This window comes from Rhineura floridana, chromosome 8 (assembly GCF_030035675.1).
Source record: "Rhineura floridana isolate rRhiFlo1 chromosome 8, rRhiFlo1.hap2, whole genome shotgun sequence".
Classification (NCBI taxonomy): Eukaryota; Metazoa; Chordata; class Lepidosauria; order Squamata; family Rhineuridae; genus Rhineura; species Rhineura floridana.
In genome coordinates, this window is record NC_084487.1 from 72,753,552 (window position 1) to 72,774,102 (window position 20,551).

Sequence of the window (20,551 nt, forward strand, 5' to 3'; positions counted from 1 at the left end):
ACTAGAGGCAGCCTCAGCATGGACATTGAAATCACCCAGCACTATCATTCTGAGCTCCTCCAACACCACAGCAGAGAAAGCCTCCACCAGCTCAGTCAGAGAAGCTGCTGGGCAGCAGAGTGGACGGTACACCAGCAGCAACCCTAGTTTACTGTTTCCTCGGCCTGACACCAGGTGCAGGCCCTCACAGCCAGCTCCAAGACAGAGTGGTTTCCTGGTGACAGAGATGGAAGTTCTGTAGACCACAGCAACTCCTCCCCCCCGTCCCTGCAGCCTATGCTGGTGTTGCATTGAGTATCCAGGTGGACAAAGCTGGGTCAGATCAACTCCTCCCAGCTCACCCACCCAGGTCTCAGTAATGCACACCAAATCGGCACCTTCATCCACAATCAAATTGTGGATGTGGTCTTATTGTGTACCGATCTGGCATTAAACAACAACACACACAGGCCAGTAGGCACAGCAGAGTGGCAGCAAGGACAAGGCTCAGATAGCCTTGCCCTCATCTTCTACGGTAATTCATCACATCCCCATGGCTATATTTCCCTCTACCCGTGATCACTGAAATTGGGGTAGCATCACCCATGGTCCTCCATAATAAGACTCCTCCTAAACAACTGATATGGACCCAACACAAGCCCACCAACAAAACCTGCCGGAGCCAATTATCCCAAAAAGCCTCTGCGAGAATTGGGAACAGTCATACCCATTCAAACTTTTTCACACATCCCGCTCCTGTTTCACGCCCAGGGAGGGCCAGCCTTCTGCCAGTTACAGACTCTCACTCTGAAGGCATCTGGCGACTTTCTCCTACCATTCAGCTCACTGCACAGGCTCTCACCCTGTGCAGGAACTACACATGCACAACACACCCTCCCCACCATCAATCTCCTCTAGATTGGTTGAACAGAAAACAAATTAAAAAAAGAAAAGGTAATAGAAGGGGTAGCGCCCTCACCCTTGGGACTCCCTGTTGAGCCCAGGGGTGTTAAGCCCAGCCTCTCTCCTGAGGATCAAGGAGGGAGAAGGCATGAGTTGCAGGCGCCTCAGCCGTCAGCAGGCATGGACGATCCAGCTGTTGTTGAGTCTAGCCCAGACCTTGAGGAAGAGAGCGAGCTAGCCGCCCCACCAGTTCCCACGGATGGCCCTGCCCCTCAATGGGACAGCGCTCAGCCATCAAGCACCCCCACGGAGCCGTTAGGGGAGGATTCTGAAAGAGCAGTAACTCCTCCTATGCCAAGCAGTATCCTAGAGATGCCCGACGCTTCCCAGCCCTCTGCTTCCCCGCCTGCAGATGAGGACCCTGCTCTGTCAGATGAGCCCATGGAGGCTCACCCCCCTTCACCGCACTCATGATGTAGGGAGAAGCAGACAGGGCAGAGGGCGTGTGTGCGAAGGAGTGAGAGGTTACGCTCCAAGACCTCTCCTATTTAAGACTGCCATGCTGTGAAAGGGGCATTGAGTCAACTTTCATCACACGTTGCAGAGCATGTCTAGAGGGTAGTTAGGGACTTGCAGTGAGTTAGCATAGGGTCTTTTCTATGAGGTGCTCAGCCTTTGATGTATCCATCACGTTAATAAAGCAAGAGTTCCTTGCACCCTCGACTCCGACTTGTGGTTCCCGCTCTGAACCGGACACTCCCTAAGGGCAGCTGGGCTTTTATGCCTCCTGACCCAGCCAGCAGCTGATGCAAGAGGCTGCAAGATTAACTGCAGCCTCTCTCTGGAGCCAGAGTCAGGCAGGGGTTCCCAGTCCTTGCAGTACTTACTGGTGACCTCAGCTGTCTCGAAAGACAGCATCCCAAAGGAGCGGGCAGCAAGCACCCAGATGCTCACTCACTCCCAGGGCAGGTCTTCTTCAGCTCCCTAGTGCTGCAGCTGTTCCCCTGTTCTTCTGCTTTCTTGACTATTGTCTCCATTTTGGTTAATGACTGTGCTGAGGTATTGATAAACCTTGACAAGTTCAATGTCCTCGCTGTCAAGACAATGTATTATTGAATGCTATTTTCACTAATATATTCATTTTTATATACACTTATATGCATGTTTGTTAACATTATTTGGTTGGAGAATAACAGCACAAAATTCAGATAAGTGCAAATTTAAAAGGATGGTTGTGTTTCTATTTTCATATTGTTTCAGAAAATGCGAATTTGATAGATTCAGCTTTAAATGCCAATTGAATCAAATTTCTCCTCTATCCCTACACACAAGGAGTTCTCAATTCCTGACATTTTGTAACATTCACAAGCCAATGTTTTCCTCTAGGGAATCATGAACTCCACCTTTCAGAGATTAAAATTCTGCTATAGATTTATGCAATCACATATCATAGGGCACCTGAGAAGATTTTAATCTTTCTCACACAGGTTGGAGTCTTCTTCCTATTCTTGTTTCATGTTCTCATATTTTGTTGAAACAAGCAAACTAGAATCTGTTCTATATAAATTGCTGATGTGTGATTTTACTGCTAATTGAATACATTGTCGCTATAGTATTCCTAGGACCATAGCAAGGAAGGAGATCTATCCAGCTACAAAACCATCACTGGAACCCAACTAGGGCCAGCCCTAACATTAGGCAGACTGATGCAGTTACCTCTGCCGTGCATGCTAGAAGGGGGAGAGGTGGCACCAGCCCCTTGCTGTTGCCCCGAGCACTCTAAGCTAGCCTGCCTTGCACTCCCACCACCCAAGCTTGTCTACTGCCCCCAGCTGTGGGGGAGGACACTGTCCTGTCACCCATGTGCTGAAATAAGAGCCAGCTGCCAGTCTAGTTGGATTCTGGTTGTGAGAGCTGGCAGTGGAAGTGCCATCTTGTCCTTCGCATAAGACAGCAAAATTTATCAGACCAGCCCTAAACCTAACCTACAATTGCTTAACAACTTCTTTAAAAATTGGGAAATCCCTCCCGTGTGATTAAAGTTTTCTATACAGTGTGAGCCCAGAGCTGATCTAAACACAAGAAGCAATCTATATGAAGCTGCCTTGTATCAAGTGTGGTCCATGTTGTCCAGACACACTAATAGGCAGCAGCTCTCCAGGGTTTCCTATCGTGCTATTGCCCCTCCCAAGCACCCAATTAATATGCATGTTCAACTAAAACCAATGGGACTTATAAATATATGTAGATATAGCATTGTCTGATTCCAAAATTGCATAGAACTGCTGAATTACTCACACGTTACTCTTTTTTTATAGTTAATGAAAGCCTACACCAGCCTTCCCTTACTTGGGTGCCCTCCAAACATTTAAGATTATCTTCCATCAGTTCCAACCAGCACAGCTGTGCCATCTGGGGCTTATGGCAGTTGTAGTCTAAAACATCTGGAAGGTGTCGTGTTAGGAAAGGCTGGCCTGCACTATGGTGGTCCTCTACCAATAATCTGGGTGTAATCTGGGGGGAAATAGTAAGGATAAAATATAACATCAGCACAGAATGATTATTATTTTTTAATTTAGAACATAAGATGAGCCTTGTGGGATCAGAACAAAGGCTCATCTAGTCCAGCATTTTGTTTGCATAGCAGCCAACCAGATGCCAACGTCATCATTTTTCTTGCAAGGTCAGAAAACAAAATGAATTTGGCTTCTACTGCATTGTAGTTCACATTAGTTCCTGTGTTTACAGCATTAAATATTGCATAATCATGACTAGAAGTATTTAAAATAATAGGAAGTGACATTTATTGGCCAAATATTTTATTTGATAGAATAAAGAATGAGGGGTTTTATTATGATTTCCAAAGACACCAGACAATATGCCCTGACATTCACAGAAGGCAGAGCAGAAACAACTGCAGCAACTTTAGGACTGATTTGGCAGAAAGCAGAGGAATAAATAATTTATTTCATTGGATTCCCAAGTTGCCGGAGTTTGTTATTTGACCTAGGTTTAGTTTCTTCCAATAATGGATGCAGAGTTGCCCCACTGGAAGGGATATTGCACCTTTTCTTCTCAATAGAGACACAAGCTTTGCACAGTGAACAGCAGGGATTTATTACAGCTTCAGGCTGTCACAATCCTAATCAGCTCCTTAAAACCTTGTTGTCAAAAGAGGCAAAAAAAAAATCATTCCAATATCAGATATAATTGCTGAATTTTACTTTCTAATGAAACAGGGCGCCTTGGTGATTCTAGAGAGGTGTGGGGAACATTTGGTCCTCCAAATGTTGTAGAACTCCACTTTCCATCAACCCAGGCCAGGGGCTATGATTGTTGGGGCTGATGAGAGTTGTAGTCCAGCAACATCTGGAAGGCCAGAGACTCCCTCTGCCCCTGTTCTAGAGTCAATACATAAATATATTGTTGCCGGATTGAGGGGCTTGTACAATAGAGGGCTAAGGGAGCCAGAAAGACTGTTGAAACTTCCTAATAGTTGGTAGCAAAGTTGCAGGCACGTCTTTTGTTAGGGAGATTGCTGTTTGATTGCTCTCAGTGGCTGGATCTTCCTCAAGCTTCCTGAATGGAGCAGAAAGACAGATATATTTCAATTTGAGTCAGGGAGCGAGAGAGACAGGGAGCGAGCTGGGTTTTGAGCTCTGTAAGTGTGGAAGAATTTTGGGATAAGATCCAACTTGGGTCAGTGGAATTTGCTATTGGAATGTTTAAGCTATATGCTTCCACCAATGCTTAACCTATATTCTTGTGAGGGAGAGGGGCTTCAAATATTACAAAACACCATAAAGCCTCCAGTGACCTCTTTCCATAGGAAACCAGACTGGGTAAGTGGTGCAATGCCAGCAAATATTTATTCTTGTTGTTAGGAGAAGTGGAACAGATATACCACTGGTGTGAAAAGTGTCAGCTCTTCACTGAGACAGCAGTGTCGATGGGGGTGCAGGCAGGGCTGGAGATTCCTTGGTAATTGCCAGGCCGTAAGTCCTCAGCCGGCAGCTTGGCTATAAATCTGCCAGGCTAGCAAGGAGGAAGCAAGATAAGGGCAGAGGCCGTTCGAAGCTTACGTGCCAAGCCAGAAATCCAGAAGAGACGTCAGTGAAGGTCCAGGTCTAGTTTGCTGAGAGATCAGTCCAAGTCAAGGTTCAGGGGATAGGAAGACACACAGTGGTCACGCCTGACGTTGTAGTCAGCAACAAGCTGAACCCAAGGTTTGACTTTTAAGGAGCAGGTTTGTCAGCAGGTGTGAGCCATCAGTGTTTTGGCCTTAAGTGGCCAGGCCTGCCCCTCTTCTGCCTGACCTTCTGTTGTCTACATTCTGCAGGTGAGGGGGGAGTATCCTGTTCACTGGCTGCATCTGGCTGAAGGGCTTCAGCTGTGTCTGGGGTGCTCTGCAGCTGAGGGGGAGGCGGAGCTGGGTTCTCAGGAGTTTCCTCCATTTCTCCTTCTGGGTCTGCTGCTGTTACTCCTGAGTCATCCTCGTCTGATGAGTCCTCTGACGGGGCCATGAAAAAAAGTAGGGTTGTGGGTTTTTTGGTGATAACTTTCAGCTGGTTGGGGAAGTGGAGTGAGCATACAATATACCAAACATGCTTAAATTATGGGATTCTTCCTAACTTTAGTAAGTTCATGACAACCCTGTGTCTTCTTAAAAGCAGCAGCTAAGAGGGCCTCTCCTAATGGTAAGGGGAGTAAGTTCCCTCTAACCCTCCCATAATTTCAAGCACAGTATAAAAAGCAGGAAAGTAACTTAATCAGCATCCTCTGGCTTCATGAGAGGTATTACAACATAAAACTAGAATGAGAAAAATACACAACAAAAAGCACCAAAAACAAAGTATCCTTGCTTATGCAACTCAAAACTATCCTTGAACTGAAACATGAAACTAAAATTTACAAATGCTTCTTGTGTTAGTATGTGCTGTGGACACTGATGAAATAGGTGTAACAAGTGGAAACTGAAGCACTCCCCCTCCCCATATCAAAATGAATTCCATTAATACACAGGACCCTCCATTACTTATTATGCTAACAAACCATTTTTTATCTTTGGGGGGTATTTTTATTTATTAAGAAAATAAAAAAAATGATGTTGACAATAGAATCATAACACAAACGATCCTAGCACAAACCATATTATATCTGATTTTAGAATCTTATAGCAACTTGCTTTGTTGGCTGAAGGGATAAATAGCAGGCACCAGGATGATTGTGAAAGGAGTAAATGAAGTAAGTTTAATGACTCAAAATTTACATAAGGAGCAAACTAGCAACAGGTTCTTCACTTAACAATTGTAAGTGATCTAGGAGAATTTGCATGGCTAGGTGAGAAAGAGGACAGGACTCCTGCACCTTTAATTGTTGCATAGAAAAGGGGATTTCAGCAAGTGTACCTTGCCATGATAACTAAGCCTGCTGAAATCTACACAAAGGTACAACAGCCAGGTAGGGTTGCCAGGTTCTTGGCCTGAGACTGATCCTTTATCTTTAGAAGAAGAGAAAGTCAGCCAAGTGCAGGTGTTCTTGCAACGCTGTAATGAGAAAAACCACAAGGTGGGATTCTCCCTTCCCACTGCACAACTTTTAAAAATACAAAAGACCTCTGGGAGGCCAGGCCTGGCAACCAAGAGGTCTTCTGTATCTTTAAAAATTGTGCAGGGGGAAGAGAGAATCCCACCTTGTGGTTTTTCTCATTACAGCATTGCAAGAACACCTGCACTTGGCTGACTTTCTCTTCTTCTAAAGATAAAGGATCAGTCTCAGGCCAAGAACCTGGCAACCCTACAGCCAGCACCTCTTTCTTATCTGCCACTCTAAATGGAAGTAGGTGGGATCGGTTAAAGCAAGCCTTGTGTGGATAACTAAAATATAAAGATGACCTCGATTTCATTGCTGTTCCTTCTCAACAAACTGAAACCATAGTCAGCTGTCAGGAGAAACAAGTGCTCTCTAGATTCAAGCCAAAGAGAAATAAAAGGCTTTAATTCCTGCTCCACATTGATTTACTGTGTGTTTTTCAACAATTCTCCATCAGTTCTTTAGTCACTAGTAACTGGGAGAATTGGGTCAGGACTGTTTTATTCATGCAGAGTGAATTAACTGTGCACGGTCCCCTTAAGCATACCCCATCTGTTCCAACACAGGTCATCATACAGGGTGACCAAGGCAGTTTATGTACCAAAACTGAATTGCACTTATGGGTACAAGAGAGAGGGCATTCTCAGTGGCGGCCCCCACTCTTTGGAACTCCCTCCCACAAGATCTCCGGCATGCCTCTTCCCTAAATGTATTTCGGAAAGCCTTAAAGACCTGGCTTTTTCAGCAGGCCTTCGGGGTATCCGGGGAGGGTTAATCGATATAATTGTAATGCCTCCTACCCAGTTTTAATATTGTTGTTGTAGATCTATTGTTTTTATTGTATTACTGTATTTTATTAATTGTATTTTAATAATTTTGTAAGTAGCCTAGAGTGGCCATTGGCCAGATAGGCGACGAAGAAATTAAATTTATTATTATTATTATTATAAATGCTCGCTTTGTAAATATAAGATTAGGTTTTTAAGCATTCACAGAAATATGAGGGTCTAAAGGACATGGGCTGCACATAGATGATCAGTTGACATGCATAATTTGCACTGCCATGACCTGGTCATCAATGAAAACATATCTCAACATGAGACTGGTATGACTGTACTACCAGGAAAGGACTGTAACAGCATCAGCTCAGACTTCATTCTTACAGTGCACACTTATGAGTGAAATAAGAAAAAGTCAGTACTGCTATTTGGTTGACATGGTAGGCTTCTCCCCCCACCCTCTGCCCCGATTGATTAGCATAGGTTGCAAGAGCACAGTCTTGTGCATGTGGCACAAATCACATTAAAAGCCCAATTGCTTCTCTTTGGTTAGGGGGCAGTTAAACATGTTGAGAGGCTCTGCAAATTACAATTGTTTCTGTCCAATTGCTCTGTTACTCTATAGCACCATTAAAATGAATGATTATAGCCAAGTGGACAAACTAGATCAGACAGACAGTTGGATTCAAGCCAATTGAGTCTTACCGACTGAAATCAGCTAAAAATGAAGTTGGCTCATATGTTCTCTGAATTGTCAGCAATCACCCAGTTTTACTAGCAGTGACTATGAAGACCTCACAGAACAACAAAATGCTTCAGTTTTATTTGCTTCCATTTGTTATTTCCAAAACAAAGGCATTAGAATAGAATTTTAGTAAGTATTCACCAGAAAAAATTAAGGTGACAAACAAGCTCTCAGCAGGACAAAAGTCCCCCCCTTTTCCCCAAAAAAAGAGTTCAAGCCATCCTTTCAGATGCAGTTGCGATAGAAGTAGAAGAAGTAATCAGTGAAAAATATCCCGGCATAATTAGGATCTGTTGAACAGTCTGCAAGATCCTGGTGAGACAAAAAATTACAAGCAGATAAAGAATCGAAAATAGCAACTAATTTCTTTTCTCTTTTAGTCAGAATTCTTTTTGAAATAAGACTTACTGGAACAGCGACACGAAAATGGTATGCAGCATCATAGAAGGCGCCTACAGGGAGAGCCCAAATATGCTGGAATCCCTATATGACAAAAGGAGAGAAGGAGAGAGAGAGAGGAAACTTGCATGGGTGTCTATTTTGCTATGGTTACATATTGGGGAAGCTGCAACAGTATGGAGCCATTTCTAAGCATGTGGCCATTATGGCAAAATGTTTGTGTGACTGTACGTTTCATTCAACACCGAATTTCCACCACCATCACCATCACATGACCGTTACCCTGTTGTAGCATAACTGGAATGTGTGAGCCAGTCCTCCGTCAGCTCCTGGGTATGTATATCTTTGTACATAAAGGCATAATTGAGATTAAACAAGCTTTCAGACATCATGAGTTAAAGGAATGGGGAAATCACATGAAACTTTAAAACCAGACTAATTTTATCCTGAGGGGTAGCCATTCTAGTCTGTCACATCAAAAACAACAAATAGTCTTGTGGCAGCTTAAAAACTTAAAAACAAATTTATTATGGCATAGGTTTTCGTGGCTTGAAGTAGACCGTAGTTCACAAAAACTTATGCCATAGTCTTTAAAATGCAAGTCTTAAATTGTAGAAACTCATGGTCAAGAGTGATCACAGGATGTTGGGTAGCTGGTCTTGTGCTCTGACAACATTTTCTCTTTGGAAGATTAAGGTAGCAGTTCTCTGCTCATGAAAAGCAGGCTTTGTTCTCCACCAGCAGCACCAGCAATAATGTACATCAAATCTCTTTTGGCATAAATTGAGCTGTGGCTACCACAATTTTTTAAAAGCAGCAATCCACAAGTTGAGGTTCTATGATTCAATCCTGTGGGAACACAGGAAGTTGCCTTTTACCTATTTGTCCATGTAGCCCAGTATTAACTACTCTGGCTGGCAGTGGACAGAGAAGGGTCTTTCCTATCACCTGCTTCCCAAGATCCTTTTTTAAAAAATGTAGATGTGGGCTATTAAACTTGGAGCCTTCTACATAAAAAGCATGTGCTCTACCACTAAGCTATTATCCCTCCCCTAGCTGTGGTTTGTTCCTTGGTCAGTATCTCAGGGCATTTCTAGATAACTTGTTTATTGAGCACTCATCACAATTTGTTTGCAGGGAGATTAGACAACACTGGCTATTTAATGAGCATTCCTTCTAATTTGCATCAAAGCAAGTGGTACCCTACACTTTCCACTGCATTTTCCTATCACTTTTCTTATCATAAAAAGTCTGATCTTTTGGGGAAGCGGGTCTGTTGTGCAAGACCTCGCAATCAACCGTAATTTGTGCAACCTGAATTTGCTAGCAGTATGTGGTTGAATATCACCCCAAAATAGCAATGGTCTGGAACTGGTCTAAGTGCATTTCTCAGGCTCATATCTGAGGTTGATACAGAGCTTTTGCCAAAGTCAGAATGATAATTTTATCTTTTTATCCTAGGCTCATGAGAAATGTGTCTCACTTGTTTACAACCCTTTCCCGTGTCCTTTCTAAAATCTGGACCCTCCCTAACTCTCAAAAAGAAGAACAATTGGCAACTGCTGCTGGATTCCCATCATTCCTGACCATTGGCAATGCCGGCTGAGGCTGATGGGAGTTGAGTCCAACAACAACTGAAGGGCCAAAGTCTACCATCCCTGACATAGTCAATCATATTGTGACATCATTAAATTGATGTTCCTTCTCCTTGTCCCAACGGTCATTGAAATGGAGATTTTTGTGTGCTTCCTTTTAGTTTAATTTTTTTTTAATAGACTACTCCTACGGAAAAGGCAACAGAACTGAATACCTGTGTGGTTTCCTGAAAAGGTTCCTTCTTCTTACGGGTTTGTTGTGATGGATTACATGAGCATGACTTTCCAAAGGTGATTTTGCATTGAAAGATAATTAGTGGTTCTGTTGTACTTTAAAAAATAAGGATAATATGAAAGGCTGTAAATTATATTATATTGCTTTATATATATATATATATATAAAATCTTAAGAAAGAAGACCTATGGAACTAAAACATCCTCCTGGGACAAATAAGCAAAACATACCAGGCAAATGCTGAGCTCGTTACTAGAAGAGAGAATTCCTCTGAAAGACAGTGCTAATTCTAGCAATAATGATGCTCAGGGGACATCATGGAGACATGGAAATGGTATCACAGAAATATGGAAATGTTTTTGAGTTTAAGATCTATGGGCCAATTTATATATGGCTGCTTATATCCACATTTCACCACTAAAGTGAGTGATCTACTTCCAGGGGCATTGCATAGCCTATCAATGTGGCAGATCAACTTTTGTGAGCATTTGAATGATGGACTTACAGGGCCAGCCTTGCCACTAGACATAGTGAAACAGCTGCTTCGAGTGATGGATATAGAGGAAAAGTGTTAGATGACCTTCTAAATCGAGGGCCTCCTATGTTAGTCTGCTGCCCTCAGGTGTAGTGGAGGATATGTTACACATGTCTCTTGGGAACTCACATGCACTTCACACTTGACCCTTAAACACACTTGCCAGAGAGGAAATCTTTTATGTGGGTCAATCGTGCACTGTCCTGGGCAGGTGTCTAAGGGAGTTCAGAATCCAGAAATTCATGCCTATACCAAGACTTTTTTGAATTGCCAGAACATTCATTTATTAAAGCAGGCTGAAAAAGGGAATTTAATTGCACTTTAAACAAATTTGGTGCATTAAATGGTGCAATAAATACTTGTGCGTTTAATCTGATACCCTAATACATTCACAAACTTAAAGAGAGAATAATCCCAGAAGAGAAAGAAAAAGCATTAAACTAAAGAAATGAAAAAAAGGAGGTGGGAGCACATCAGTTTGGCACAAAGCTCAAAAAGACAGAAAAGAGATTAAAGATTTACCTACCCAGCACTCTGAGGATTGCTTGTGGCTGTTAATTGGTAGTGATTGTGTGTGTGTATGTTGATGCTAGAACCAGCAGAGCCAGGAATTCAGGGTTTTGTGTGATTTTCAGCTCTTAGACTCACAAGCCCTGCTATGCAGTTGCTCTGAATTAGGTTCACAGCTAGGCCATGGAATCCTTTACCCGATAGTTTCCTGGTCTGGTGCACTGCGCTGAGATGTTCCTTTCAAGGTGATGGTGTCTGATGTGGGTTTGAAGAGCCCAATGGAGAGAGAGAGAGAGAGAGAGACAGACAGACAGACAGACAGACAGACAGACAGACAAAGAAAGAAAGAAAGAAAGAAAGAAAGAAAGAAAGAAAGAAAGAAAGAAAGAAAGAAAGAAAGAAAGAAAGAAAGAAAGAAAGAAAGCCTGCATGGGCAAGAGCTTGCCTTCTTTTTCTAGACATTTGGTCTCATAGGAAATGCATGAAAGGGAGGAGAGGGGTGGGGTTTGCTCCATAGTAGTCACTCTTCTTTCAGGAGTGGGACTGAGATTATTATCATGCCTCAGGTGGGGTGTTTGCATGCTGATTGCTGGATTCCCAGGACTGGGGTGTTTTTGGAAAGAAAAGGTATTGCCTTAGTTACCCAAGGCCTTCATTACATTATAGGTGGATTCTGTTTTTGGCAAGAGGAAATCTCACTTCCTAAAGGGTCAATTTACCTGATGGAATTTGACCAGGTCAGCCTTTTCATTTAGCCAATTCCTGTATTGTTGCAACATAAAATGTAGAGCTAGGCAGCCTAACCTTGAAACTCGAATGTAGGGGAGGGGCTTCCCAGCAAGCCTCACTGGTTTCACCAACTTCCCAGTCTAGTATTTGGAACCAAAGAATAAGCTGCTGTGGACTGCCATGTTACAGATGCATTTGCACATCACCAATGTTGAGTGAGTTAGATTCAACTACCAGTGCACTCATCTTCTGTACATGGAATGGCAAGGATGCCATCTTGTCCTTGCCTCAGGCAGCAAAATGTCTCAGGTTGGTTCAGTGGATTCTCTGCTTACAGTCTATAACATTGCATTGCTTGTGTAAATACAGCTCTCACATGACTTCTCAGCTGAAAATATCAGCAGCCAACTACAACACACGAATTGGTTCAAAGGATGCTACCCCGCTCCCTAAAGGTCGATGGAGGTTTTCCATTGAATGTCACCATACTTTTAACTCAGTAAAGGAAATTAATCCATAAATTTCTGTCCTATGTTTCTCACTCTTGCAGTTTTGCTTAGGATATCCTAAGACTTGGACATAACCTTCATTCTTATTGTACACAAAATACTACAGGCATAATTTAATTTTTTTTTGTCAATAGCCAAACATTTGTACTTACTTGATTTCCAGTGAGATTTTTACCTTGACAGGTGTGTGTTTGTTAAGGGGAACCATGTAACTATAATTTCCAGACCTAAAATAATAGTGACAACATTTATTTATTTATTATATTAGATTTATATCCCGCCCTTCCTCCCAGTAGGAGCCCAGGGCTTTTAATAATGTAATATTTTGAAATTCTAGACAAATTTCAATTAGAGTGAAAACAGTGTGCAATACCAAGCTACTTAGGGTATGTGAACGGGGAACTGTGATGTGCAGCTTTAATTAAGCTAACCAACTATTTTAATGGGAAATAACAATGAACAATAGCCCAGTAGCATGACAATAGCAAGGTGGTCAGCAAGCTGGATGGGAGACCCTGTTGAACAATAACCTGCACTGAGTAGAATAACGAGCCAGTGTGCTGTTTAAATGAAGGACAGCAATGAGCAATAGCATTTCTCTGTGTATAATAACCAGCCAGTCTTTTACGAATTTGGTAGGACCTGAACTTAAATGCAAAACCACCATTTAGAAAATCTTGTCTTTCTGAAAATTCCACATCCCCATGTACAGATAAGTCTCCCAAGTGTGAATTCACTGGAATGTTACTCCTTGGTAAGTGTGTATAAGACAGATGCCTCCAAGGAGCTAATCCTAACGGAGTTCACTATAGGAATACAGGAAGGGACCTTACACTGAGTCAGACCACTGGTCCATCTGGTTCAGCATTATCTACACTGACTAAAAGCAGCTCTGCAGGGTTTTGGGCAAGAGTATTTCCCAGCCCTACGTGGAGATGCTAGGGATTTAGCCTGGGACCTTCTGCATGCAAAGTAGAGGCTCTACCACTGAACTACAGCCCTTCTCCCAAAGGTTAACATAAGACTGACTGAGAACAGATCTTCTGGTTTCACAGGGTTGCCTGGCTGTAGTAGCAACGTAACACTGCTAGCCAAACTCAACTCACTGAGATTCTGTGCTGCATCATTCAAAGGAGTCATAAGAAAATCATTTGACACACCTGCACTGCAGATTTTTGCTGCAATAACGATGATCTATTTTTTGTTGCGTCTCTAGGATCTGCATAGAACTGATTGTTGTATCAGTCCCTAAAAACAAGAAGAATCATTTTCACAGGCAGAGACACTTGGCATGAAAGACACTTTAAAAAAAAAGATCTTATCTGAAAACGTTGTTACCTCGGCTCCCTCTACCATTAGCTGTCCTACCCTCAGCTCTCCACCCACCACTGGTCAAAGGCACCCTCAAGATAGTGACTTTGCCTTATAGTTTTTGCATGGGAAATTGTATATGAAGCAGCCTTCTCGTGAAAAGCTCAGAAATTACCAACATAGACTATACACTAAATATCAAGAGTTCTCTGATATTGTAACTCCAGTCCACACTAGGGGTGGATGGATCTGCCAATTTTGGTTTTTTAAATCTTAAATTCTGTTCTCCACATTTCTGCAGCAATTTATGACTTTTTAAAAACCTCATGAAAATTCTCAAGCATTTCAGTGAATATTTCTCCTACTAAACACACTTTATTATTGTTGTTGTTGTTGTTGTTATATCCTGCTCTTCCTCCCAGCAGGAGCCCAGGACAGCAAACAAAAACACTCTAAAACATCTTAAAAATAGACTTTAAAATGTATTAAAACAAAATACCTTTAAAAATAACTCTAAAAACATCTTAAAAATCAGTTCCAACACAGATGCAAATTGGGATGAGGTCTCTACTTAAAAGGCTTGTTGAAAGAGGAAGGTCTTCAGTTTTGTAGTTTTGACTAATGTACACATTTTTATAAGCAATATAATGCATGTTTATATGTTAATTTTCACTAATATATCAATTTTAGGCATACTTTCCCCTAATACTGTATATGCATTTTTGCAAACATTGAGAGCCAGTGTGATGTAGCGGTTAGAGAGTTGGACTGGGACCTGGGAGACCAGGGTTCAAATCCCCATTCAACCATGAAGTTCACAGGGTGACCTTGGGCCAGTCACTGCCTCTCAGCCTAGCCTACCTCACAGGGTTGTTGTGAGGATAAAATGGAGAGGATAAACCATGTACACCACTTTGAGCTCCTTGGAGGAAAGGTGGTATATAAATGTAGTAGTAGTAGTAGTAGCAATAGTATTTGGGGAACTGCATCACAACTTTCAGATAAGTGCAACTTTCAAAGGATGGGTGTGTTTCAGTTTTCATGTTGTTTTGAAAAGTGCAAATTTAATAAGTGTGGCTTTAAATACGAACTGAATCGAATTTCTCCCCCATCCCTAATTCACACATACTCCATTTCATCCAAATTATACCCCATGTGAAAACATGGTCCAGTCACTACATAAATATGTTACCCTTTCAGAAACATATGTCATAGAAAAACATATGGAGAATCCCTGAAGATCTACCAGTGTAATTTTCTGCTCTGAGTAGGAAATCACCACATATATCTAAAATATCCCTGAGAAAGGCTACAATCATGAAAAAAAATCCTCACCAGGCTTCAAATAGAGAAAGAGAAAAAAACCTACTGGCCGCAGTGGGGTTTTTTTCCCTTTCAACATTAAGCATGAGGAGTGGAATTGCAGTAAGGGGAGGGAAAGATGAAACTTCTCCTCCCTTATTTAAAACTGAATAAAAGGATTAACAAGGGGGAAAGCCTCACTGCATGCTGCAGTCCTGATCCAGACTAGGGGAACCCAAACTCAAAAACTTTAAAAAAAGATTCACAGCTGCACACTACATATTTAACCTAATGTGTTGTTGAGTGTGCTCTTTATTTGTTTGGAAAAAGTAGTATAGAACTGAGAAGCTGTTAACTGAGAACCATGATATAGTGTTTGGGGTAGTGCCACTATCTTCCCAAGAGTAGCAAATTGAGAGATATCATCGAAAATAGGTAAGGAATGAGTGAGAGATTAACAATGTAATCCTATGCATGTCTACTTGGAAAGCAGTCGCACTGATTTTAGTGGAGCCTACACCCAAGTGAGTGGGCGTAGGATTGCATCCTAAACACACTTACTAGGGAGTAAATGCCATTTTTCACAGTGGGGCTTAATTCTGAGTAGACATGCATTGGATGGCACTGCAAATGTTCTCATGATTTTTCCAGATTACTGCTATTTCGATAAATGGATTTTTGTACTAAAGCCAGCTAAAATGTAGGGTGGAGAGGGAGATTCATGAGTTCCTTGGAGGAAAGGTTGGATATAAAAATAATAAACAGATAAACAAACAAATTATGAAAATGGACAGGAATATCAGCAATGTTTTATAGGGATTCTAGGGAAAATGCATAATCCACTTTAGTCATACTTTAAGAATTCAAAAAAGCAATTTTGAAAATATATATATGAATGGCTGTGCAAGAGCACAATTTGGTTATTTAGTTATTTTTAAAAAATACTTATAAAATCTGTCCTTTATCGATAGCAGTGTGAGGCACAGAACATAAAGCATCCATACATTAATCTATCATACAACAATATTTTGGCTCCAGTCCACATCTCAAGAACCCTGCATCAGCCTCTCTGCTGTTCCAGCGCCATTGTTTCCCTATGCAGACAGCAGCAACCACAAAGAAACTGCTCACCCTTAGGGGTTTAATCCTTGGGCCTTTAAAACCAGAATTGCAAAGTTACAACAGCACTCTGCTGACCTTGTTTTAATGAGCAATGACATGCACCTAAAATCATGTTACAGAGGGATAGAAGAGATAGTGGTATGGATTAGGGTTGCCAGGTTCTTGGCCTGAGATTGATCCTGTATCTTTAGGAGAATAGAAAGTCAGCCAAGTGCAGGTGTTCTTGCAATGCTGTAATGAGAAAAACCACAAGGTGGAATTCTGCCTCCCCCCTGCACAACTTTTAAAGATACAGAAGACCTCTGGTAGGCCAGGCCAGGCAACCCTAGTATGGATACATGCTGGAAGCAAACAGCAGCAGCTGGTAGCTAGGGATGGATGAATCGGACAATTTTGGTTTCTCACAGTTTCTCATTCTTCCAGTGTCCGCATCAGTTTGTGCAAAAAAAAAAGTTTTAAGTCCTCAATTCATCAGCATTTTAGTGTGATTTTCTCCTAATATATGCCTTTTTGTATGCAATTTGTCTAATTTTTGCAAAGGAATTTTCCTTAATGTATTTTGGATGTTATTTTCACTAACCTATGCGTTTCTATGCACACTTTACCCCTGCATGTGCACTTTTGTACACAGCAATGTAAACTTTGCCAAAGTGCAAATTTTGATGGATGGCTATGTTTTGGTTTGCGTGTTGTTTCAGAAAGTGCAAATTAGGTAAGTTCACCTTAAATGCAAACTGAATCAGATCTCTTGTCCTCCCAACTGGTAACAGGGAGGTAGAGGGTAGAGAAGGAGAAGATGGCCACACATCAAAGCAAGTAGTGGGTGATGTCCCAAGAATAACTATTTGCAAAGTAGATCTAATATATTTCCTTGGAATTATTGATACAAGGAAGTCATAACGTACCACAGATACTTAGATATACAAGCTGTCCTGGCAACAAGCTATACACATAACTTCCCTAAACTAGATCAATAGACGTTTTGAAGTATTCAAAGTGCTTTCGAAGGATTTTATTTTTAAAGGAAATTAAAAAAAAACTTCACAGTCATTTCCAAGGTCAGGCTTTTCAATCCATTTTTTCCCCAACAGTCCATTTCTTTTCAGTCCTGAGGGAAGAACAAAGGGCCTTTACAAACTATACCAATTCTACAGCAAAAACAAATACAGCAAGCTGAACTTCTACATGACTTTTCCTAGAACAGATATTCCCAACCTGTGATCCACAAGCTCCATTCAGGTGGTCCGTGGCATTGTAAAGATACAACTAAAAATCATACAGCATGTAGCACAGCACATTTCAGTTGATACAACAGACAGAAAAAATCATTAACTAGTCCACCCAGACCCTCAGCAATTTTTAAGTGGTCCCTAGGGAAAAATGGTTTGGGAACCACTGTCCTAGAACATCAGTCATGATAAGTTACTGGGGGATGCAGCAGCAAGCACAGACATTGCAAGTCAGGGTCAGCCTGACCATTAAGCAGAGTGTGGTGACATTCTCAGACAGGAGATGATGGGCAGCAGGTAGTGGTGGTGGGGCACTGGAGAATTGAGCTGCGTGTCCCATGAGGCCTACACTGCACCCCCTAAGCCAGTGTTCTTTAACCTTGAGTCCCCAAATGTTATTGGACTATAACTCCCATCACCGTCAACCATCTTAGCCAGTAGTCAGGGACAGGGATGGGATCTGTTGGCTAGTGCCACTAGAAGCATTCCATTGACCTAACAGGCAGTATCAATTCAAGTTTGTTCTTTGCCACTATCTGCTCCTTTTATCGATATGTTTTCTTTTCCTCCCATAAAATATCATTATTGATATTTTGAAAGGAACTACCAATATTTGGAAGGAAAGCAGCCCCCTCCTCCTCCGCTTATTTATTTATTTAGCTATTGCATTTGTATACCGCCCCATAGCCGAAGCTCTCTGGGCAGTTTACAACAATTAAAAACATTAAAAACAAATATACAAATTTAAAAACACATTTTTAAAAAAGCAGTTTAAAAACACATGCTGTTATAGGCTTGGCTTGCTTCCTCCCCGCTTGGAGCTTGGCTTATTCAAGTAGAGGGAGGTGGGAGAGAGGGAGAGAGAGAGAGAGAGAGAGGTACTGCTGTGCTGTGTGTAAAATCAATAAAAGAGCAATATATTCTTGTGTCTGGGGAAAGCTGCTGAAGTTCAAAGCAAACAGGATTGCTCTACAGAGATGGAGGATATACGGACCATTGAAAAATCTGGCGCTAAATGCAAATTCAGTGGAATTCTTGCCCATCCCTAGTCAGGAATGATGGGAACTACAGTCCCAACAACTTCTGGAGACCCATGATTGAAGAACACTGTGTTAAGCTAGCCTGCCACCCTCAAGTGCATTGGAAGATACTGTCCCTTTGCCAGAACTGAAATAAGATTCAACTATCAATCCAGCCAGCTTTCAAGACAAGGAATGGGGGGGGGGGCACTATCTTGTCCTTTGCCTCAGGTAGCAAAATAACTTGAGCCAATCCTGGTGCTAGTCTGAAAACATATCTGTTCTGCTCCTCAAAACCCAGCTATCAGCAGCACAGAAAAATTCCAACTGCATTTCCTAAAACTCTCTTACAAATGCAGATGACAGTCACCCACACAAATGTTTTGGCCATTGGTCTCCCATTTCTTGTGGACAGAGTAACTTCCGAATACAATTCCAAGTAGCTTGGGAAGTCCTGAATAGACTGTAATTAAATTACTGAGAAGTGTTCTACATAGGACTACCTTCAAATGTTTAGAAAATTCAGTTGATACAAAAATATAGTGTCATGATTTCTGTCAGGGACCTCCTACACTCACCAGATATGCAATGAAACAGTGAAGGACCTGCATTAACTGTTTGTTTCCGGACACAATTCAAAGTGATGGTTTTGTCCTTTGAGCTGCAATCCTAACCACATTCACTAGAGAGTAAGGCTCATTGAGCTCACTAGACTCACTTTTGTGTAAATGTGCTTAGAGTTGCAGTGTTGAAGCCCTAAATGGAATAAGACCAGAGAATTGGAATGACTATCTCCTCTTGTATGAACCTGCCCGTTCAGTGAGATCACATGTAGAGACCCTGCTAATGTTCTCCATTTTCTAGGGTAGGGAGCAACAGGAGACAGTGGTTCCAATGGTAGTAGTTTGGAAAGCCCTGCCCAAAGAAATTAATTGGCACCATCTTTGCTCTCTTTTACGCTATAAGAAAAAAAGAAACGCCCTCTCTTTTCTCTTAAGTGTTTCCTTGATGAAAGCAGTCCATATTTTGATTCTGTTTTCTTTGGTCAAATTCCGATTCTGTTTGACTATAGTGTTGGAATTATTATTTTATGTATATGCTTTTATGTTTTTATTAAAGATATGTTGTGATCTAGTATAAGGTGATTTTTGCAGCAAAAATGGAAAGGTGAGGTAACATTGGCTGAAATATATAATGGCTACCATTTGTTTGGAGACAACTAACCTAAAAATACAAACAGAAGGCCCCAGGACTATTATTTGAGGTTATTACAATTCTTACTCATTAAGGGATTGGTCAGCTAAAATTCATAACTCTGAAAGAAATATACATACAGGACTGGAATTGTATGTGCATTATACCAGAAGTTTTCAAATTGTGCTCTGGGCAATAATGGGGTTTCTTGGAGGCCTATCAGGGTTCCTCAGTGAGAAGATCATTCATATTCAAAAGTGTCTCTGAAAAGACAACTGTCAACTACAACTTTTCTCCTGCAAAGTGCAACCGAAGGGGAGTGTGTTCCATGTGTTATCATCATAGGTTATTTTAATTAGAATGTTACCACATTAAAGAGAAAAGCTCCCTTTTAAAATGCCATATCATTTGGCAAACCATACAACAAGGGTTTGGAAATTTTATCCTTTTCAAGGAAAGGCAAGACCAGTCACGAATACTGCAGTAGGATACCCATTCTTAGAATAACAGACTGATCATTTGGCATCTTACAACTCTCAGTCAGTTCACACTTTCTTTTTAAGTGGCTATTTTTCTAGTGCTGTGCCAATAGAATTATTCTGCATTTTTTGTTTACAATTCTCCATCCATTGATAAGAAAAGAAATTGTATTTGAAAATTATCAGAGAGAAAAATGGTGTGAAATTGTAATGGGCAAGGTGCAGGATTTTTGTCGTGTTTACTTTACTTTTGAAGTGTCCAAGGGGTGTTTGTAAGTGCCCTTTCAGTCTTCAAAGCATCTCAACAGTAGTCTGCACTCTTCAGTCTTCCTGAATGCCCAGGATCAGGAAGCATGGGCTAGCCAGGGAGGCTGCAGAGGTCAGT

At 41.6% G+C, this 20,551-nt stretch overlaps 1 protein-coding gene across 1 annotated transcript in view; it reads right to left on the bottom strand.

Moving 5' to 3' along the window:
- Positions 1-8,114: 8,114 nt before the first annotated feature.
- The window catches only part of MYRFL (myelin regulatory factor like), a 72,269-nt gene continuing 59,832 nt past the window's right edge, over positions 8,115-20,551 (bottom strand). Inside the window, exons 20-25 of the mRNA XM_061582740.1 lie at positions 17,291-17,353; positions 13,671-13,758; positions 12,663-12,737; positions 10,208-10,322; positions 8,407-8,481; positions 8,115-8,310 (exon numbers count right to left, since the gene is read on the bottom strand). Coding sequence (XP_061438724.1) covers positions 8,224-8,310; positions 8,407-8,481; positions 10,208-10,322; positions 12,663-12,737; positions 13,671-13,758; positions 17,291-17,353 — 503 coding nt within the window. The 3' untranslated portion in view covers positions 8,115-8,223. The remainder of the gene's footprint in view (positions 8,311-8,406; positions 8,482-10,207; positions 10,323-12,662; positions 12,738-13,670; positions 13,759-17,290; positions 17,354-20,551) is intronic.